The sequence below is a fragment of the Mus musculus genome, chromosome 8, assembly GCF_000001635.26.
Source record: "Mus musculus strain C57BL/6J chromosome 8, GRCm38.p6 C57BL/6J".
NCBI lineage: Eukaryota > Metazoa > Chordata > Mammalia > Rodentia > Muridae > Mus > Mus musculus.
Window position 1 is genome coordinate 69,442,737 of NC_000074.6, and position 14,075 is coordinate 69,456,811.

General features: G+C 40.3%; 1 protein-coding gene across 2 annotated transcripts in view; it reads right to left on the minus strand.

Annotated features, from left to right (window-relative positions):
* Nucleotides 1-11,312, minus strand: part of Gm9495 (predicted gene 9495) — a 33,359-nt gene extending 22,047 nt beyond the window's left edge. Inside the window, exons 1-6 of one of the 2 annotated variants that reach the window (XM_017313037.1) lie at nucleotides 10,404-11,312; nucleotides 7,580-7,694; nucleotides 6,584-6,757; nucleotides 5,625-5,707; nucleotides 4,542-4,700; nucleotides 3,761-3,813 (exon numbers count right to left, since the gene is read on the minus strand). In XM_017313037.1, the coding sequence (XP_017168526.1) occupies nucleotides 3,761-3,813; nucleotides 4,542-4,700; nucleotides 5,625-5,707; nucleotides 6,584-6,757; nucleotides 7,580-7,694; nucleotides 10,404-10,660 (841 nt within the window). In that variant the 5' untranslated portion in view covers nucleotides 10,661-11,312. The remainder of the gene's footprint in view (nucleotides 1-3,760; nucleotides 3,814-4,541; nucleotides 4,701-5,624; nucleotides 5,708-6,583; nucleotides 6,758-7,579; nucleotides 7,695-10,403) is intronic. The other variant, XM_001475988.5, reaches the window with a different exon arrangement.
* Nucleotides 11,313-14,075: the final 2,763 nt, after the last annotated feature.

The window sequence follows — 14,075 nt, forward strand, 5'->3', positions numbered from 1 at the left end:
GATATAAAATTAACTCAAACAAGTCAATAGCCTTTCTCTACACAAAGGATAAACAGGCTGAGAAAGATATTAGGGAAACAACACCCTTCTCAATAGTCACAAATAATATAAAATACCTTGGTGTGACTCTAACTAAGGAAGTGCAAGATCTGTATGATAAGAACTTCAAGTCTCTGAAGAAAGAAATTAAAGAAGATCTCAGAAGATGGATAGATCTCCCATGCTCATGGATAGGCAGGATCAATATAGTAAAAATGGCTATCTTGCCAAAAGCAATCTACAGATTCAATGCAATCTCCATCAAATTTCCAACTCAATTTTTCAAAGAATCAGAAAGAGCAATCTGCAAATTCTTCTGGAATAACAAAGAAACCTAGGATAGCAAAAACTCTTCTCAAGGATGAAAGAACCTCTGGTGGAATCACCATGCCTGACCTAAAGCTTTACTGCAGAGCAATTGTGATAAAAAAATGCATGGTACTGGTATAGTGACAGACAAGTAGACTAATGGAATAGAATTGAAGACCCAGAAATGAACCCACACACCTATGGTCACTTGATCTTCAACAAGGGAGCTAAAACCATCAAGTGGAAGAAAGACAGCGTTTTCAACAAATGGTGCTGGCACAACTGGTTGTTAACATGTAGAAGAATGCAAATCGACCCATTCCTATCTCCTTGTACTAAGGTCAAATCTAAGTGGTTCAAGGAACTCCACATAAAACCAGAGACACTGAAACTTATAGAGGAGAAAGTGGGGAAAAGCCCTGAAGATATGGCCACAGGGGAAAAATTTCTGAATAGAAAAGGCTTGTGCTGTAAGATCGAGATTGGACAAATGGGACCTCATGAAACTGCAAAGCTTCTGTAAGGCAAAAGACACGATCAATAAGACAAAAAGGCTACCAACAGATTGGGAAAGGATCTTTACCTCTCCTAAATCAGATAGGGGACTAATATCCAATATATATAAAGAACTCAAGAAGGTGGACTCCAGAAAATTAAATAACCCCATTAAAAAATGGAGCTCAGAGATGAACAAAGAATTCTCACCTGAGGAATACCGAATGGCTGAGAAGCACCTGAAAAAATGCTTAGCAACCTTAATCATCAGAGAAATGCAAATCAAAACAACCCTGAGATTCCACCAGTCAGAATGGCTAAGATCAAAAATTCAGGTGACAGCGGATGCTGGCGAGGATGTGGAGAAAGAGGAACACTCCTCCATTGTTGGTGGGATTGCAAGCTTGTACAACCACTCTGGAAATCAGTCTGGCGGTTCCTCAGAAAATTGGACATAGTACTACCAGAGGATAGTGCAATACCTCTCCTGGGCATATATCCAGAAGATGTTCCAACCAGTAAGAAGGACACATGCTCCATTATGTTCATAGCAGCCTTCTTTATAATAGCCAGAAGCTGGAAAGAACCCAGATGCCCCTCAACAGAGAAATGGATACAAAAAATGTGGTACATTTACACAATGGAGTACTACTCAGCTATTAATAAGAATGAATTTCTGAAATTCCTAGGCAAATGGATGGACCTGGAGGGCATCATCCTGAGTGAGGTAACATAATCACAAAAGAACTCAAATGATATGTACTCACTAATAAGAGGATATTAGCCCAGAAACTTAGTATTCCCGAGATATAAGATACAATTTGCAAAACACATGAAACTGAAGAAGAATGAAGACCAAAGTGTGGACACTTTGCTCCTTCTTAGAATTGGAAACAATCACCCATGGAAGGAGTCACAGAGACAATGTTTGGAGCTGAGACAAAAGGATGTACCATCTAGAGACTGCCATATCCAGGGATCCATCCCATAATTAGCCTCCAAACGATGACACCATTGCATACACGAGCAAGCGTTGGCTGAAAGGACCTTGATATAGCTGTCTCTTGTGAGACTAGGCCGGGGCCTAGCAAACACATAAGTGGATGCTCACAGTCAGCTATTGGATGGAGCACAGGGCCCCCAATGGACGAGTTAGAGAAAGTATCCGAGGAGCTAAAGAGATCTGCAACCCTGTAGGTGCAACAACATTATGAACTAACAAGTACCCCGGAGCTCTGGACTCTAGCTGCATATGGATCAAAAGATGGCCTGGTCGGCCATCACTGGAAAGAGAGGCCCATTGGACACACAAACGTTATATGCCCCAGTACAGGGGAATGCCAGGGCCAAAAAATGGGAATGCGTGGATAGGGAAGTGGTGGGGAGGGTATGGGGGAATTTTGGGATTGCATTCTAAATGTAATTGAGGAAAATACGTAATAATAAATAAATAAAATAATAAAATAAAATTAGATTCCCAAGTATAAAAAAAAGAAAAAAAAAGCAAAGTAATTTGGCAGGTTTTGTTGTTGTTGTTGTTGTTGTTGTTTTCTGAAAATTAGGAATAGTTCTACCTCAAGACACAGCTATATCACTCATGGGCATATACCCAAAAGATGTTCCACCATACCATCTCAATAACTGTTGCTCAACTCTGTTAATGAAACCTTTATTTGTCATAGCCAGAAACAGAAAACAACCAAGATGGACTTTAACTGAAAAATAGATGAAGAAAATGTGGTATACCTACACAGTGAAATATCATTCCACTGTTTAAAACAAGGAATCCATGAAATTTGCAGGCAAATGGGTACGCTTTGAAAATATCATCTGGAGTGATGTAATCCAAACCCAGACACACAGGCATGGTATGTACTCACTTAGAATGAGTACTTTTTCAGACGTATAGTGCAGGATAATCATGCTAAGATCCACAGAATTAAAGAAGCTAAAACACGAGAACAAAAGGAAAATGCTTGATTCTCACTCAGAAGGGAAAATAAAATAGACATTAGGATTTGATTTAGGGAGGGAAATTTGTGGGAGATGGAGAGGGAACTAAGGTGGGGAGCAAGAGTAGGGTGGTATCAGGGAGAAGAGATACCTGAGGAGAGGCACCTCTGTGATGAAACAAAGACCAGGGACTGTGGGGGCTCTTAGGAATCTATAGGGGTGAGTCAACTAGCAGCAGGTGATATGGAGCCCTAAGCAATCTTCTCCTGTAGCCAGAAGGGACTTCCAGTGGAAGGAGGGGAATACCAATGCCCTCACAAAAACATCAACCCAAAATTTATCCTACCTACAAGATATTCAGGGATTACAATGGAACAGAGATTAAGGGAATCGCCACCCAATAACTGGCCCAACTTGAGACCCACACTGTGGGAGAGAGCCAGGCTTTGACACCATTAATGATGTTCTGCTATGCTTGTAGACAGGAGCCTAGGATAACACTTCCAAGAGGCTTCATCCAGCAGAGGATGGAAACAAATGTACAGAACCACAGACAAACGTCAAGGGGAGTTTGGAGAGTCTTGTGGAAGAGTTGGGGAAGGACATTGAACTCAAAGGAGAACATTGTGACTGAGGGGTCAGGGACACCACAAGAAAACCTACACAATCAAGTAGCCTGGGCCCATGAGGGCTCACAGAGATTGAACCACCAATCAAAGAGCATGCATGGGCTGCACATAGACCCCCTCCCCATATGTAGCAGATGTGCAGCTTGGTCTTCATGTGGGTTCTCTATAAACTGAAGGGAGGACCGCTTCACACTGTTGTCTGCATTTGGATTCCTCTCTGCTAGTTGAGCTGCCTTGTCTGGACTCAGTGGGAAAGGAGCTTAATCTCTACTCTTATTTAGGGTAAAAGGATTGGCTACTATATACCATATTTATATTCACTATAAAAATCTTACCTTCATTGAACCTGACATGCTTCACTTCAGTTCTCTGAGCTGACGATCCAGTACTGTGACATAGAGTTTAAAGTTAGCATTATTGTGCTATTCATAAGAAAAATATTTAGCAAGTGTTTTAAGTACTTTATATTTGTGTCCCTTCTGTATCTTACTTTAGATGTTTACAAACAATATTTTTTGAATCAGGATCTCACTATGTATCCATGCTGGTCTGAAAACTGCTCTATGGAGCATGTTGGCCTTAACTCACAGAAATCTGTTCATGTCCTCCTTCCCAAGTTCTGGGATGCAATGCATGGGCCAACAAGACTAGACAAAACGTTGAATTCACTTTTCAGCAATTGACTATGATTGCTGACTGCTCAGCTCCCACCTTTTCTCAAGAGGAAATATGAGGAATACTTAGCTCTTAATTAAAACACAAACAAAAGTGCACACACACGCAAACACACACACACAAACACAAACACACACACACACACTAAAAAGAATTAAAGACAAGATCGGGCATGCTCAGGGTGGTTTGGCTGTAGACACTTATGGAAGTCTAAAAGGAAGGATTCCAGGCCTGAAGGAGATAGGAACTCCAGAGGATGACCAACTACCAGAATCAAATAACATGAACCCTCAGGGCACTCAGAGATGGAACAATGAAACAAAGAACAAACATGGGTTGGACGGATATCTCCGAGCACCTATGTAGCAGAGGGGCAGCTAGGTCTTCACATGGGTCCCAATCAACTGGAATGGGGGTATCAAAAAAAGCTGTTCATCCTACCTCAGTTTTATTCTTCTAGCTGAGCTACTTTTTCTGTCCTCAGAGAGAGACGAAGTGCCAGGGTTTGGACATACATGGAGTCCCAAACTGCTCAGAGGTGAAGTGGAGGAGGGGCAGGGAGAGACTGTGGGACTGGGTGACCAGGAGGGGGTCACTGAGCTAGATGTAAACATGAACAAGAAAAAAATAAAATTAAGTTTTTACATATATCATTAAAGTTTTGAAATGTATCTTAAATCACAGAAAGAACTGTTATTTGGAAATAATGGCTCAACATAAACAACAGATATACATGTCCACTAAACAGAAAATTTCAGCATAAAGAGATGTATTCCATATGGAAAAAGCATGTGGCATTGTAAGAGCAAACTCTTTCAGAGCTAAATATTCACAGAATTCAGTACAAGATTTATAACGCTAATTAAAGTAGTAGACTCTGCGGAAAGAAATGAACTACTTATATATCCACTTTGAAAGCTCCATCTGAAGTGGGGAAGAAAAATGTCTTGAACTGCGGAATCACCAAAGTTGCTGGGTACCTGTGCTAGGACAGTTTAAGAACATCTCCCAGTGAAAGGTAGTTTTCTGCTGACTTGGACATTTCAGGACTCAAACATCATTTGGAAACACTGCTTGGTACCTGTGATTATGTATGGTATAATTCTAAAGAAATGGCTTATGCTGTCATCTTTGGGGTCACAGGTTATAAGTTTTCAGGCTTAGGGACTGTGGGTGTTTATCATGGTAGAACACTTGCCATAGACACCTATGGCTCTTAATTCAGTGACAAACACTTTCAAAAGTAAAAATACAGTGGCAGTGGAGCAGCAACCGATCTTGGTTATCCTTTGGCTTGGTGGATGGCTCATGAGGTGAACTCCTGAACTAGGCAGTGATCCCTGGTGCATGCTGTTCTTTGTTGTGGTGAAACTGTCTCTTTTCCAGCTCCCACTTCATGTGTGCTAAGCTTCCTAACTATGCCTCTGAGTTTCTTACAATCTCTCTATCATTTTAATACTCCTGACTTAAGCAATTGTCACCCTCAAGAGCAGCACTAAGATTGAAGAAAAGAAGAAACTGTACCTTTTTGCACACTTTGCTGCTAAAAATTCTACCATTTCAGGTTTCTGTTCAAATGTTGCAAGTTGCAATGGTGTCAAGCCATACTATAAAGGAAAAAAATATTGCATTTTACAAAACTACTTGTTTCTCAACAATCTGCTCATCACCGATTTTATGAAGATAAATAGACAAGAAAAGAGTCACAAGGGATCATTCACCCTACAACACCTGCTGCACTTTCCCACACACAGCTGTCTTTTCCCTTTGACACGCCTTTTCCCTGTCCAACACTGCCTATAACACGGCTCCCTTCCAGAACTCTCCCCAAACACTCAAGGATTGCAATCTTCTTAGCTCCGTGGAGTGGGGCCTCCATTGCCACAGCCCAGAATACAGAGTACACTGTGCTATGCCCCTGTTGAAGGAGTGTGCTCAGGAGGGGTCTGGAGCAGAGTTTCTCAACCTGTATTTCAAATATATTTCTTTTCTAAACTAAGAATTTATCTCAGAAGCTTGACAGCCTCTCCCATGTACATCAAAACTTTTTAAACCTTAAATAACTTTTTTGGCATATTTTCTCCAGTGACCAAATTTCTTCATTTGCCTGTTACCTCTCTCGTTTTCCAGTCTACCCTTATCCTAAGCCAAACACATATCAGTACCTTCTTTGCACCAACACATTTCTATTTATTCTACAATCACTTAACTTGAAATGAATTTATTTTTATTGTCTGTGCGTATGTGATGTTTGTGTGGTCCTAAATACTTTATTTTTGAATTTTAAAATCAAGGCCAATTCTGAGACAAAATACACTATTTTTTTTAATGAACTAGCAAAAAATATGAAAAAATATATTTGGTGAAAATAAAAGGGTTCCACTGAATAGATTCAGTGAGAATGCATGAGCTTCTGTGTGTAGAAAATAGATGTGCATGTCACTGCTAGAGGTGCCCTGGGAATGAAGTTGAGTGATCTTTACCTCTGTTTTGGCTTCAATGTCTACGTTGTGCTCAAGGAGCATTTTTACAATCCTTAAGTTACCCCTGGATATAGCATGGTGTAAGGCTGTGTTCCCACTGAAATCTATCAGATTTGGATCCGCATTGTGGGTGAGCAATACGGAAGCACAATCCACATTGTCTCGTTGGGTGGCCTGTAAAATTGTACAAAGAAATACATCTTAAATTCAAGGAAGTCAAGAGAGATGTTTTCTACCATTGCACTGAATACTTTCCCTTAAATAAAACATAGAGTTTCACTTCTGCATATTATCACTCTCTTTAGACACAAGGTCTTTTAAGAACCCCCAGGCTTGCTTGCCTAACTTTATAATCTCCCCACCACATCTCTTTCCCAGTGGTAGAATTTAAGGGTTCTGTTAACACACCTAGATATTCTAAGAATTCAGGCTCTGTGCTGGTTTGTTGTTGCATTTCAGAGATTAGTTCTTTGGTTAGGTTTTTTGTTTGTTGGTTGGTTTTGTTTGTTTGTTTGTTTGTTTTTCTTTTTGCCAGTGCAACACAGGCTTAACACACCTAGAAAGATTCTCACTTGAGGAAATGCCTCTATCAGACTGGCCTCTGGGCAACTATGTGGACTTTTTTTTTTTTTAATTTTAAATTGAGATAGAAGTTGGAAAGTCTCGGTTTTAGGAGTTGGGGTATGCCTGGGACAAAGTCCTCAATTTTGTTAAAAAACAAAAACAACAACAACAAGTAAACACCTGAGCAAGGCTTGGTAAAAGCCATGGAAAAGCTGCATTCTCCTGTGAACTCCAGTTCAGTTCTTCCCTCCAGTTCCTGATTTGAGCTCCTGCCCTGGTTCCCCTTGAGAATGATCTGTGATATGTAAATGTAAGCCAAATAACCATTTCCTCTCCTGAGTTGTTTCTGGTCAGTGTTTTATCACAGCAAGAGAAACCAAACAAGGACAACCTCTATCCATTTTCATGTCAAAACAGATGGCCAATAGCTACCTTAATCAAGGGTGTGCAGCCTTCATCATCCCGGATGTTAATGCTGGAATTATTTTCTAATAATAGTGTCACCACGTCTGGATGGTTGTGGGCACATGCATAATGCAGCGAAGTCCTGCAAATGGAAAGGGCATTTAGGGACATTCCCAAATGCTAAATAAGAGTCCCATCTCCTTTAAGCACCACATACTATGAAGCTAATTTTCTTCTGATGTAAGAAAATAACTGGAATTGCCTTATTTATTTATGACTACTCAAATGTTCATTTACTGTGCTAGGGATATAGTGCATGGCTGTCCCCACATAAGGCAGGTGTTCTCTCACGACCTTCATCCCTGTACAAAGAACCATAGAAAAGTTCCCAGTAAGTTCATCTCAGCATGAATTCAAATCCTACTCTAATATCTGGTACTCACTAGTGACTACTTGGGATTTCTATGAGCTCCATGACTCCATTTCCAGATCCAAAGAATGGAGATTAAGCATAGCTGTTATCTTACCCGGGGCTGCTGGGAGGCTTCAGGTTGGATGGGCAAGAACTCTGCTAGAACATTACAAGCATTTACAGCTCCTGAAAGTTCAGCATTTGCTCATCATGATAATGATTTCTCTTCCTTGTTATAACAAACACAACATTTCAGTGAAGGTAAAACAGGATTCTATCAACAGTACACATATAAAACTTTTCTAGTCAAAGAAGTTTACATGTCTTTAAAAATAACTCTTTTTCACCAACTAAGTCTTGAACATGATAATCCTCCTAACTCATCCTAAATAGTGGCCAGTGACACTGGGCTCACTGTCCCTTTTCATTCACATTTTAGCCTCTCTAACATTGGAATGTCATTTATCATTTCTATTATTTAGCAACTATAATTGCCAATATTTTTAACTTTGTTTCTCTACAAAATAAAGGGTTATCATGAAACCCATTGTGCCTTACATTGAACAAAATATGGCACAATCCACAGGTAAATGGCAATGATACAGATCACTTGTATCTATGTAAATTCTTACAAACAAACAAAACTATAAGACATCAGCCATCAATTCTTTGTCTGTTTGTTTTTCATTTCTACAGTTCATTTTTTTATGCCCATGAGTAGTGTTTCCATACCTGGTAGCAGGGGGAGCACAACCTAGTCCTTAGGAAATAGATACAGTATCCATGGTAATCCATGCACTAGATGGTAGCAAAGGAGGACCTCATGCTTTGCCATAAAATGGTCAATGTGCTCCTGGACTCACACCAAAATTGGGTCAATATCCATACAAGGTGATAACCTATGCCATCCTAGCTCCTATGCTTGATATTCAAAAGGCTACAAGCTCAATGAAGCAAGGGTTCCAATGAGCATGCTTCAGTTCATTTAACATTTAAATTTATAGAATGTAAGGAAGCTTGACTGGGCAGAGAAACATAATGGTATAAGACTGGAAAGATCTGGAGAGATAGCAGAATGTATATTCTACACAGTAGATATCTAACTTATGTGTGGGGAACGAATGGGCTGACAGAATGAAAAACTACAGTTGGACAACTCAGTGTTTTTAAAGAAAACATTCATTAAGCAAAAGAATATCCTAAACTATAATTTATAATTTATTCATCTATTATTTATATGAAGCTCCAACTTCAAGCCTCTTTGAACTACAAAATGTTCAAAAAGCTTGTGGACTACAGAAAATCTACAGTTGTGTCATTGATTCACCTTCATAACCTAGTACAACCTAAAAATAGGAAATAAGAATGAGGGGCTTGGATGATTGGTAAAACTCAATTGGTAAAACACTTGCCCTGGAAACCTGAATGCAGATGTGGGGATATGGGAATCCCCAAACCTTACTCGCCTACAAGTCTGAGAATTAGTGTGCTCCAAGAGAGTAAATCAAACATACCATGGGATTTGGGTGAGTGAACATGTCTCTAAAACTGAGGGACCATTGGGTGGAACCTACCAAGGGCCCTGATGGCCAGAGTTCAGTCCCCAGAACCCACAATGTGGCAGAAGAGAACTGTCAAGTGGCGATTTCTCTGATTACCCCACACTTAGTTCCACATGTGTGCGACACAAAAAAGTGAGAGGAAGACAATGTCAGTCCCTTAACATGTGTATCAATGCACAAATAACATGTACATATGATGAGAAATGGGATTGGTGGTGGTGGGGAAATGTATATTTGTTCCAGTTCAAAATGTCTTTGATCCATTAACAAAAATGGGTCATATTGATCTAAGATTTCATAGTGATTTTTTCCATTTCAGTTGACAATTTATCTTATGATTAATTTTTCAGTGTTGTATATTAGTGTTAATGGTCTATATATTGAGACAAATCTAGACAGGTGGCTTGGCAGTTAACAGCTCTAGGTATGTTTTCTAGAGCACTCAGCTTTGATTGCTAGCACCCACATGGCAGCTCACAACTGTGTATAGCTCCAATTCGAGGGGACCAAGAACCTGATTGTGTCACACATGGTGCATCGAAAATGCACAGAGACAAAACCTTTGTGCGTGCTTGTGTGTGTGGGTGTGTTTGTGTTGCTGTGCATGAGTGTCTTCAAAGTTTTAGTGTAACATAAAAATAAAATGATGTAGTTTAATCAAGGCCTAGGGCCTGGTGTTCCAGGGTATGCAGGTCTCATATTACTAAGAGCATTAAACACAATGCAGGAGACCCCAGTAGAAATGACCCTAAGCATGACATCTCTCCTTTACTAGTATGTGGCCCTGAAAGTTGATTTTTCTGTTTATCTCTGAGTATACCTGACAGATCCCACCCACCTCTGTGTACCCCCCCTCACCAATTTCAAGCCCCATTACCTTTTCCTTCTATCAGATTCATCCACATGATGTTGACTGGAGTGGATTAACTTCTCTGTTGTATCAAGGTCACCCACGCTGGCCGCTCGTTGTAATGGACCTATAGGATCATAGCCAATCAAGTAGAGGGGATATTTCTTCTTTTTCTGAGGATGCATGCATCTAAGATCCAGACATGAATGCCACAGGCGGGTGTACCAGCGTCTCCTTCTGGGGATGTTCATTGTCTGGGCACCATAATTGATTTCTTCCTCCATTATTGGAGCCTAGGGTCGCCCACGAATCTTCTTCCCTCTCTTCCCTTCCCTTTAACTGATATCTGACTCCCAAATTCTATAATTAAAGAAAAAAAGGCAACTCTTGTATCTAAAAAGCAGGAGAGCACAGCCAGTTCACTGTGAAGTGAGCTGTACTTCAGCACGTAGCAGCAGCACAGCTCTGCTAGCACCACCCCAGTGACATGCTCTGAGCACACAATGGTGCTATCTATGATGCGTGTATTCTATGCGTTTCTTCCTCAGAGTGCAGTGGCAGGAGCCCACCCTCCTGGGTGCCTGGGCAAAGCACTGTCAGTTTTGACTCTGCACTAGATCTTTGTGCATGGCCTTCAAAGGGAATACTGAGGGCAGATAGGTGATGGTTCAGATCCTTTGCAACCCTGCAGCCCTGCCAATATGTGGACCTAACTGGCCTGATGGGACAAAAGTGATCATCCTGTGTTGCCAAACCCAGACCCAACACCACAAATATGTTATGTGGCCTCTTTTAAGGATGTTAGTGGTTAAGGATCTGAGATGAGAACTATGATCTAAATAACCGCACAGGATTAGTATCTTGTAAGAAACCAGTGGGAGAATGCTATCTCCCAAGGAAGAACAAGTAGTGTAGAGTGTTATAAAGAGATAAAGAAAAGCTAGAACAGGAGGGTTTAATAAGAGGCGATTGGGAGAGACAGGTAGAGGCATGGGGTACACCCTTCCACTGCCCTCACCTCTTTCAGGCTCCGTTACCTGCCCCTCCTATTCATCAACATGATATTGACTGGAGTTGAGTCTCTCCATTGTATCCAGGTCACCCTTGTTGGCTGCCCAGGGATTCCTACCTGAAAATGTAGAGGGTCAGTTTCCTTTGGTTATGCAAGCACCCACAGCCCTGGCATGCAGGCCTAGCTAAAGTAAGAAATAAGGGGAGGGACCACAAACACTAAAGGCCCTTTGAAAAGCTATATGGAAATCAGCTACTCTAGCAGCTTCCTATACATTTATGCAAGGGATCCTTATGGAGCCAAAAACTGACAGAGGAGACAAGGCTCCAACTACACATCCTGTGCCACCAAGTTACACCTCCAGTAACAGGAATGGGTTGCAACCTGTTGAGTCATTAACCAAAGGGTCCTACATTAAGCCTCAACTATCAGCACAGGCTAGTGCCAAGAGTATTGGGTGGTCTACACAATGTGATGGTTAGGACTGATTTCTGAAGGTCACCTTTCTGTCATCACAGTGCAATAGGTTGAGCTGGGTCTAACTAGACTCTTCACCCTACTAACCAGAGTTCATAAGATTGGAAGGAAACCTGTTACTACTGGAGGACAAAGGAAATCCTCAATATCTGTCAGCTACAAACCCTGAAACTTACAATAACACCTACAAGGCAGCTCACAACCATCTTCAAAGCCAATTATAGGCTATCCAAATCCCTCTTGCATCTTCACAGGCCCAGACATGTGCACAGTGCACACACATACATGTAGGCAAGACATACATACACATGAAATAAACATAATTTATATTTCAATAATAATGGGTTTATAGGTATGTAATACACTTATGTACTAAGTTAATTCTTAGAAAGTATACAATCTAGTAGTGCTTTCTTAGTATGTCATTAAAATTATGCACCCATCACTCTGTTTTAAAAACATTTTTATCTTTAAGAAGAAACCCTAGCAATGTATTGAATCATTCCTGCATCCCTGGATGAAGTCTACTTGATCATGATGGGTGATGTTTTTAATGTGTTGTTGGATTTCTTTTGCAAGTCTTTTCTTGAGTATTTTTTCATCAATGCTTATAAAAGGAATTGGTCTGAAGTTCTCTGTCATTGTTCAGTGCTTCTTGGTTTAGGTATCAGGGTGACTGTTGCTTATACCATGAGTTTGGCAGTGTTCCTTCTGTTTCTATTTTGTGGACTAGTTTGAGGAGTATTAGCTCTTCTTTGAAGTTCTGGTAGAATTCTGCACTAAAACCATCTGGCATCTGGCCCTGGGCTTTTCAGTTGTGAGACTTTTTTTTTTTTAGTATAGAATGGAGCTTATGTAGGTCATGGGGAGGGGAGTTAAGAGGGTAGCAGAGTCAGAGAAAGGCAGACAGAAGGAGAAAGTAGAGACATAGGGGCTGGCCATGGTCACATGGAGAGAGAGGGGAAGGGAGTGAAAGAGAGGGGGCACAAGGGGGAAGAGAGAGGCAAGAGAGCAAGAGGGTAAGAGCTGGTTGTGAGGCTTTTACTGCTTCTACTTCTTCAGGGATTATAGGACTGTGTAAATAGTTTACCTGGTCTTGATTTAACTTTGATAAGTGGTATCTGTCTAGAAAAAGAAAGTCCATTTCATTGAGACTTTCCAACCTTGTGAATACAGGTCTTTCAATAAAACCTATTAATTCGTTATATTTTCTGATTGTCTATTGTTATGTATCCTTTATCACTTCTGATTTTTGTTTATTTGGATACTGTCTCTATGCCTTTTAGTTTGGCTAAGGGTTTGTCTATCTTGTTGATTTTCTCAAAGAACCAGCTCTTGATTTTGTTGATCCTTTTTGTTGTTTTCTTTGTGTCTAATTGATTGAGTTCAGTCCTGATTTGGATTGTTTCCTGCTGTCTACTCCTTTTGTGTGTGTTTGCCTCTTTTACTAGAGCATTCAGATGTAGTTTTAAATTTCTAGAATGAGGGCTTTCTAATTTCTTTAGGGAGGCCATTAGAGGTATGAACTTTCCTCTTAGCAGCACTTTTATTGTGCCCCTTAAATTTCAGGTATGTTGTGCTTTCATTTACATTGAATTCTAGAATGTCTTTAATTTCTTTATTTCTTCCTTGACCCAGAGATCATTGAGTAGAGAGTTGTTCAGTTCCCATGAGTGTGTAGGCTTTCTGGTTTTTCTGTTGTTATTGAAGTCTACCTTTAACCTACTGTATTCTGATAGGATGCAAGGGGTCATTTCAAATTTTTTGTATCTGAAGAGGCTTTCTTTGTGACCAACGATATGGTCAATTTTGGAGAAAGTTCCAGAAGGTGATGAGAAAAGTTACATGCTCTTGATTTGGGGTGAACTATTCTATACATAATGCTTAGGTCCATTTGATTGATAACATCTGTTAGTTTTATTATTTCTCCATTTAGTTTTTGTCTGGATGACCTGTAGATTGGTGAAAGAGAAGTGTTGAAGTCTCCCATTAATAATCTGTGGGGTTTGGTGTATGCTTTAAGCTTTAATAGTGTTGTCTTACAAATGTGGTTGTCCTTGTGTTTGAAACATAGATGTTCAGAATTGAGATATCATCTCAGTAGATTTTTCTTTTGATGAGTATGAAGCATACTCATACAGGGAAGCCTGTATGAAGTATATGAAGTATACTCATACAGTATGAAGGATACTCATAGAGGGAAGCCTGTC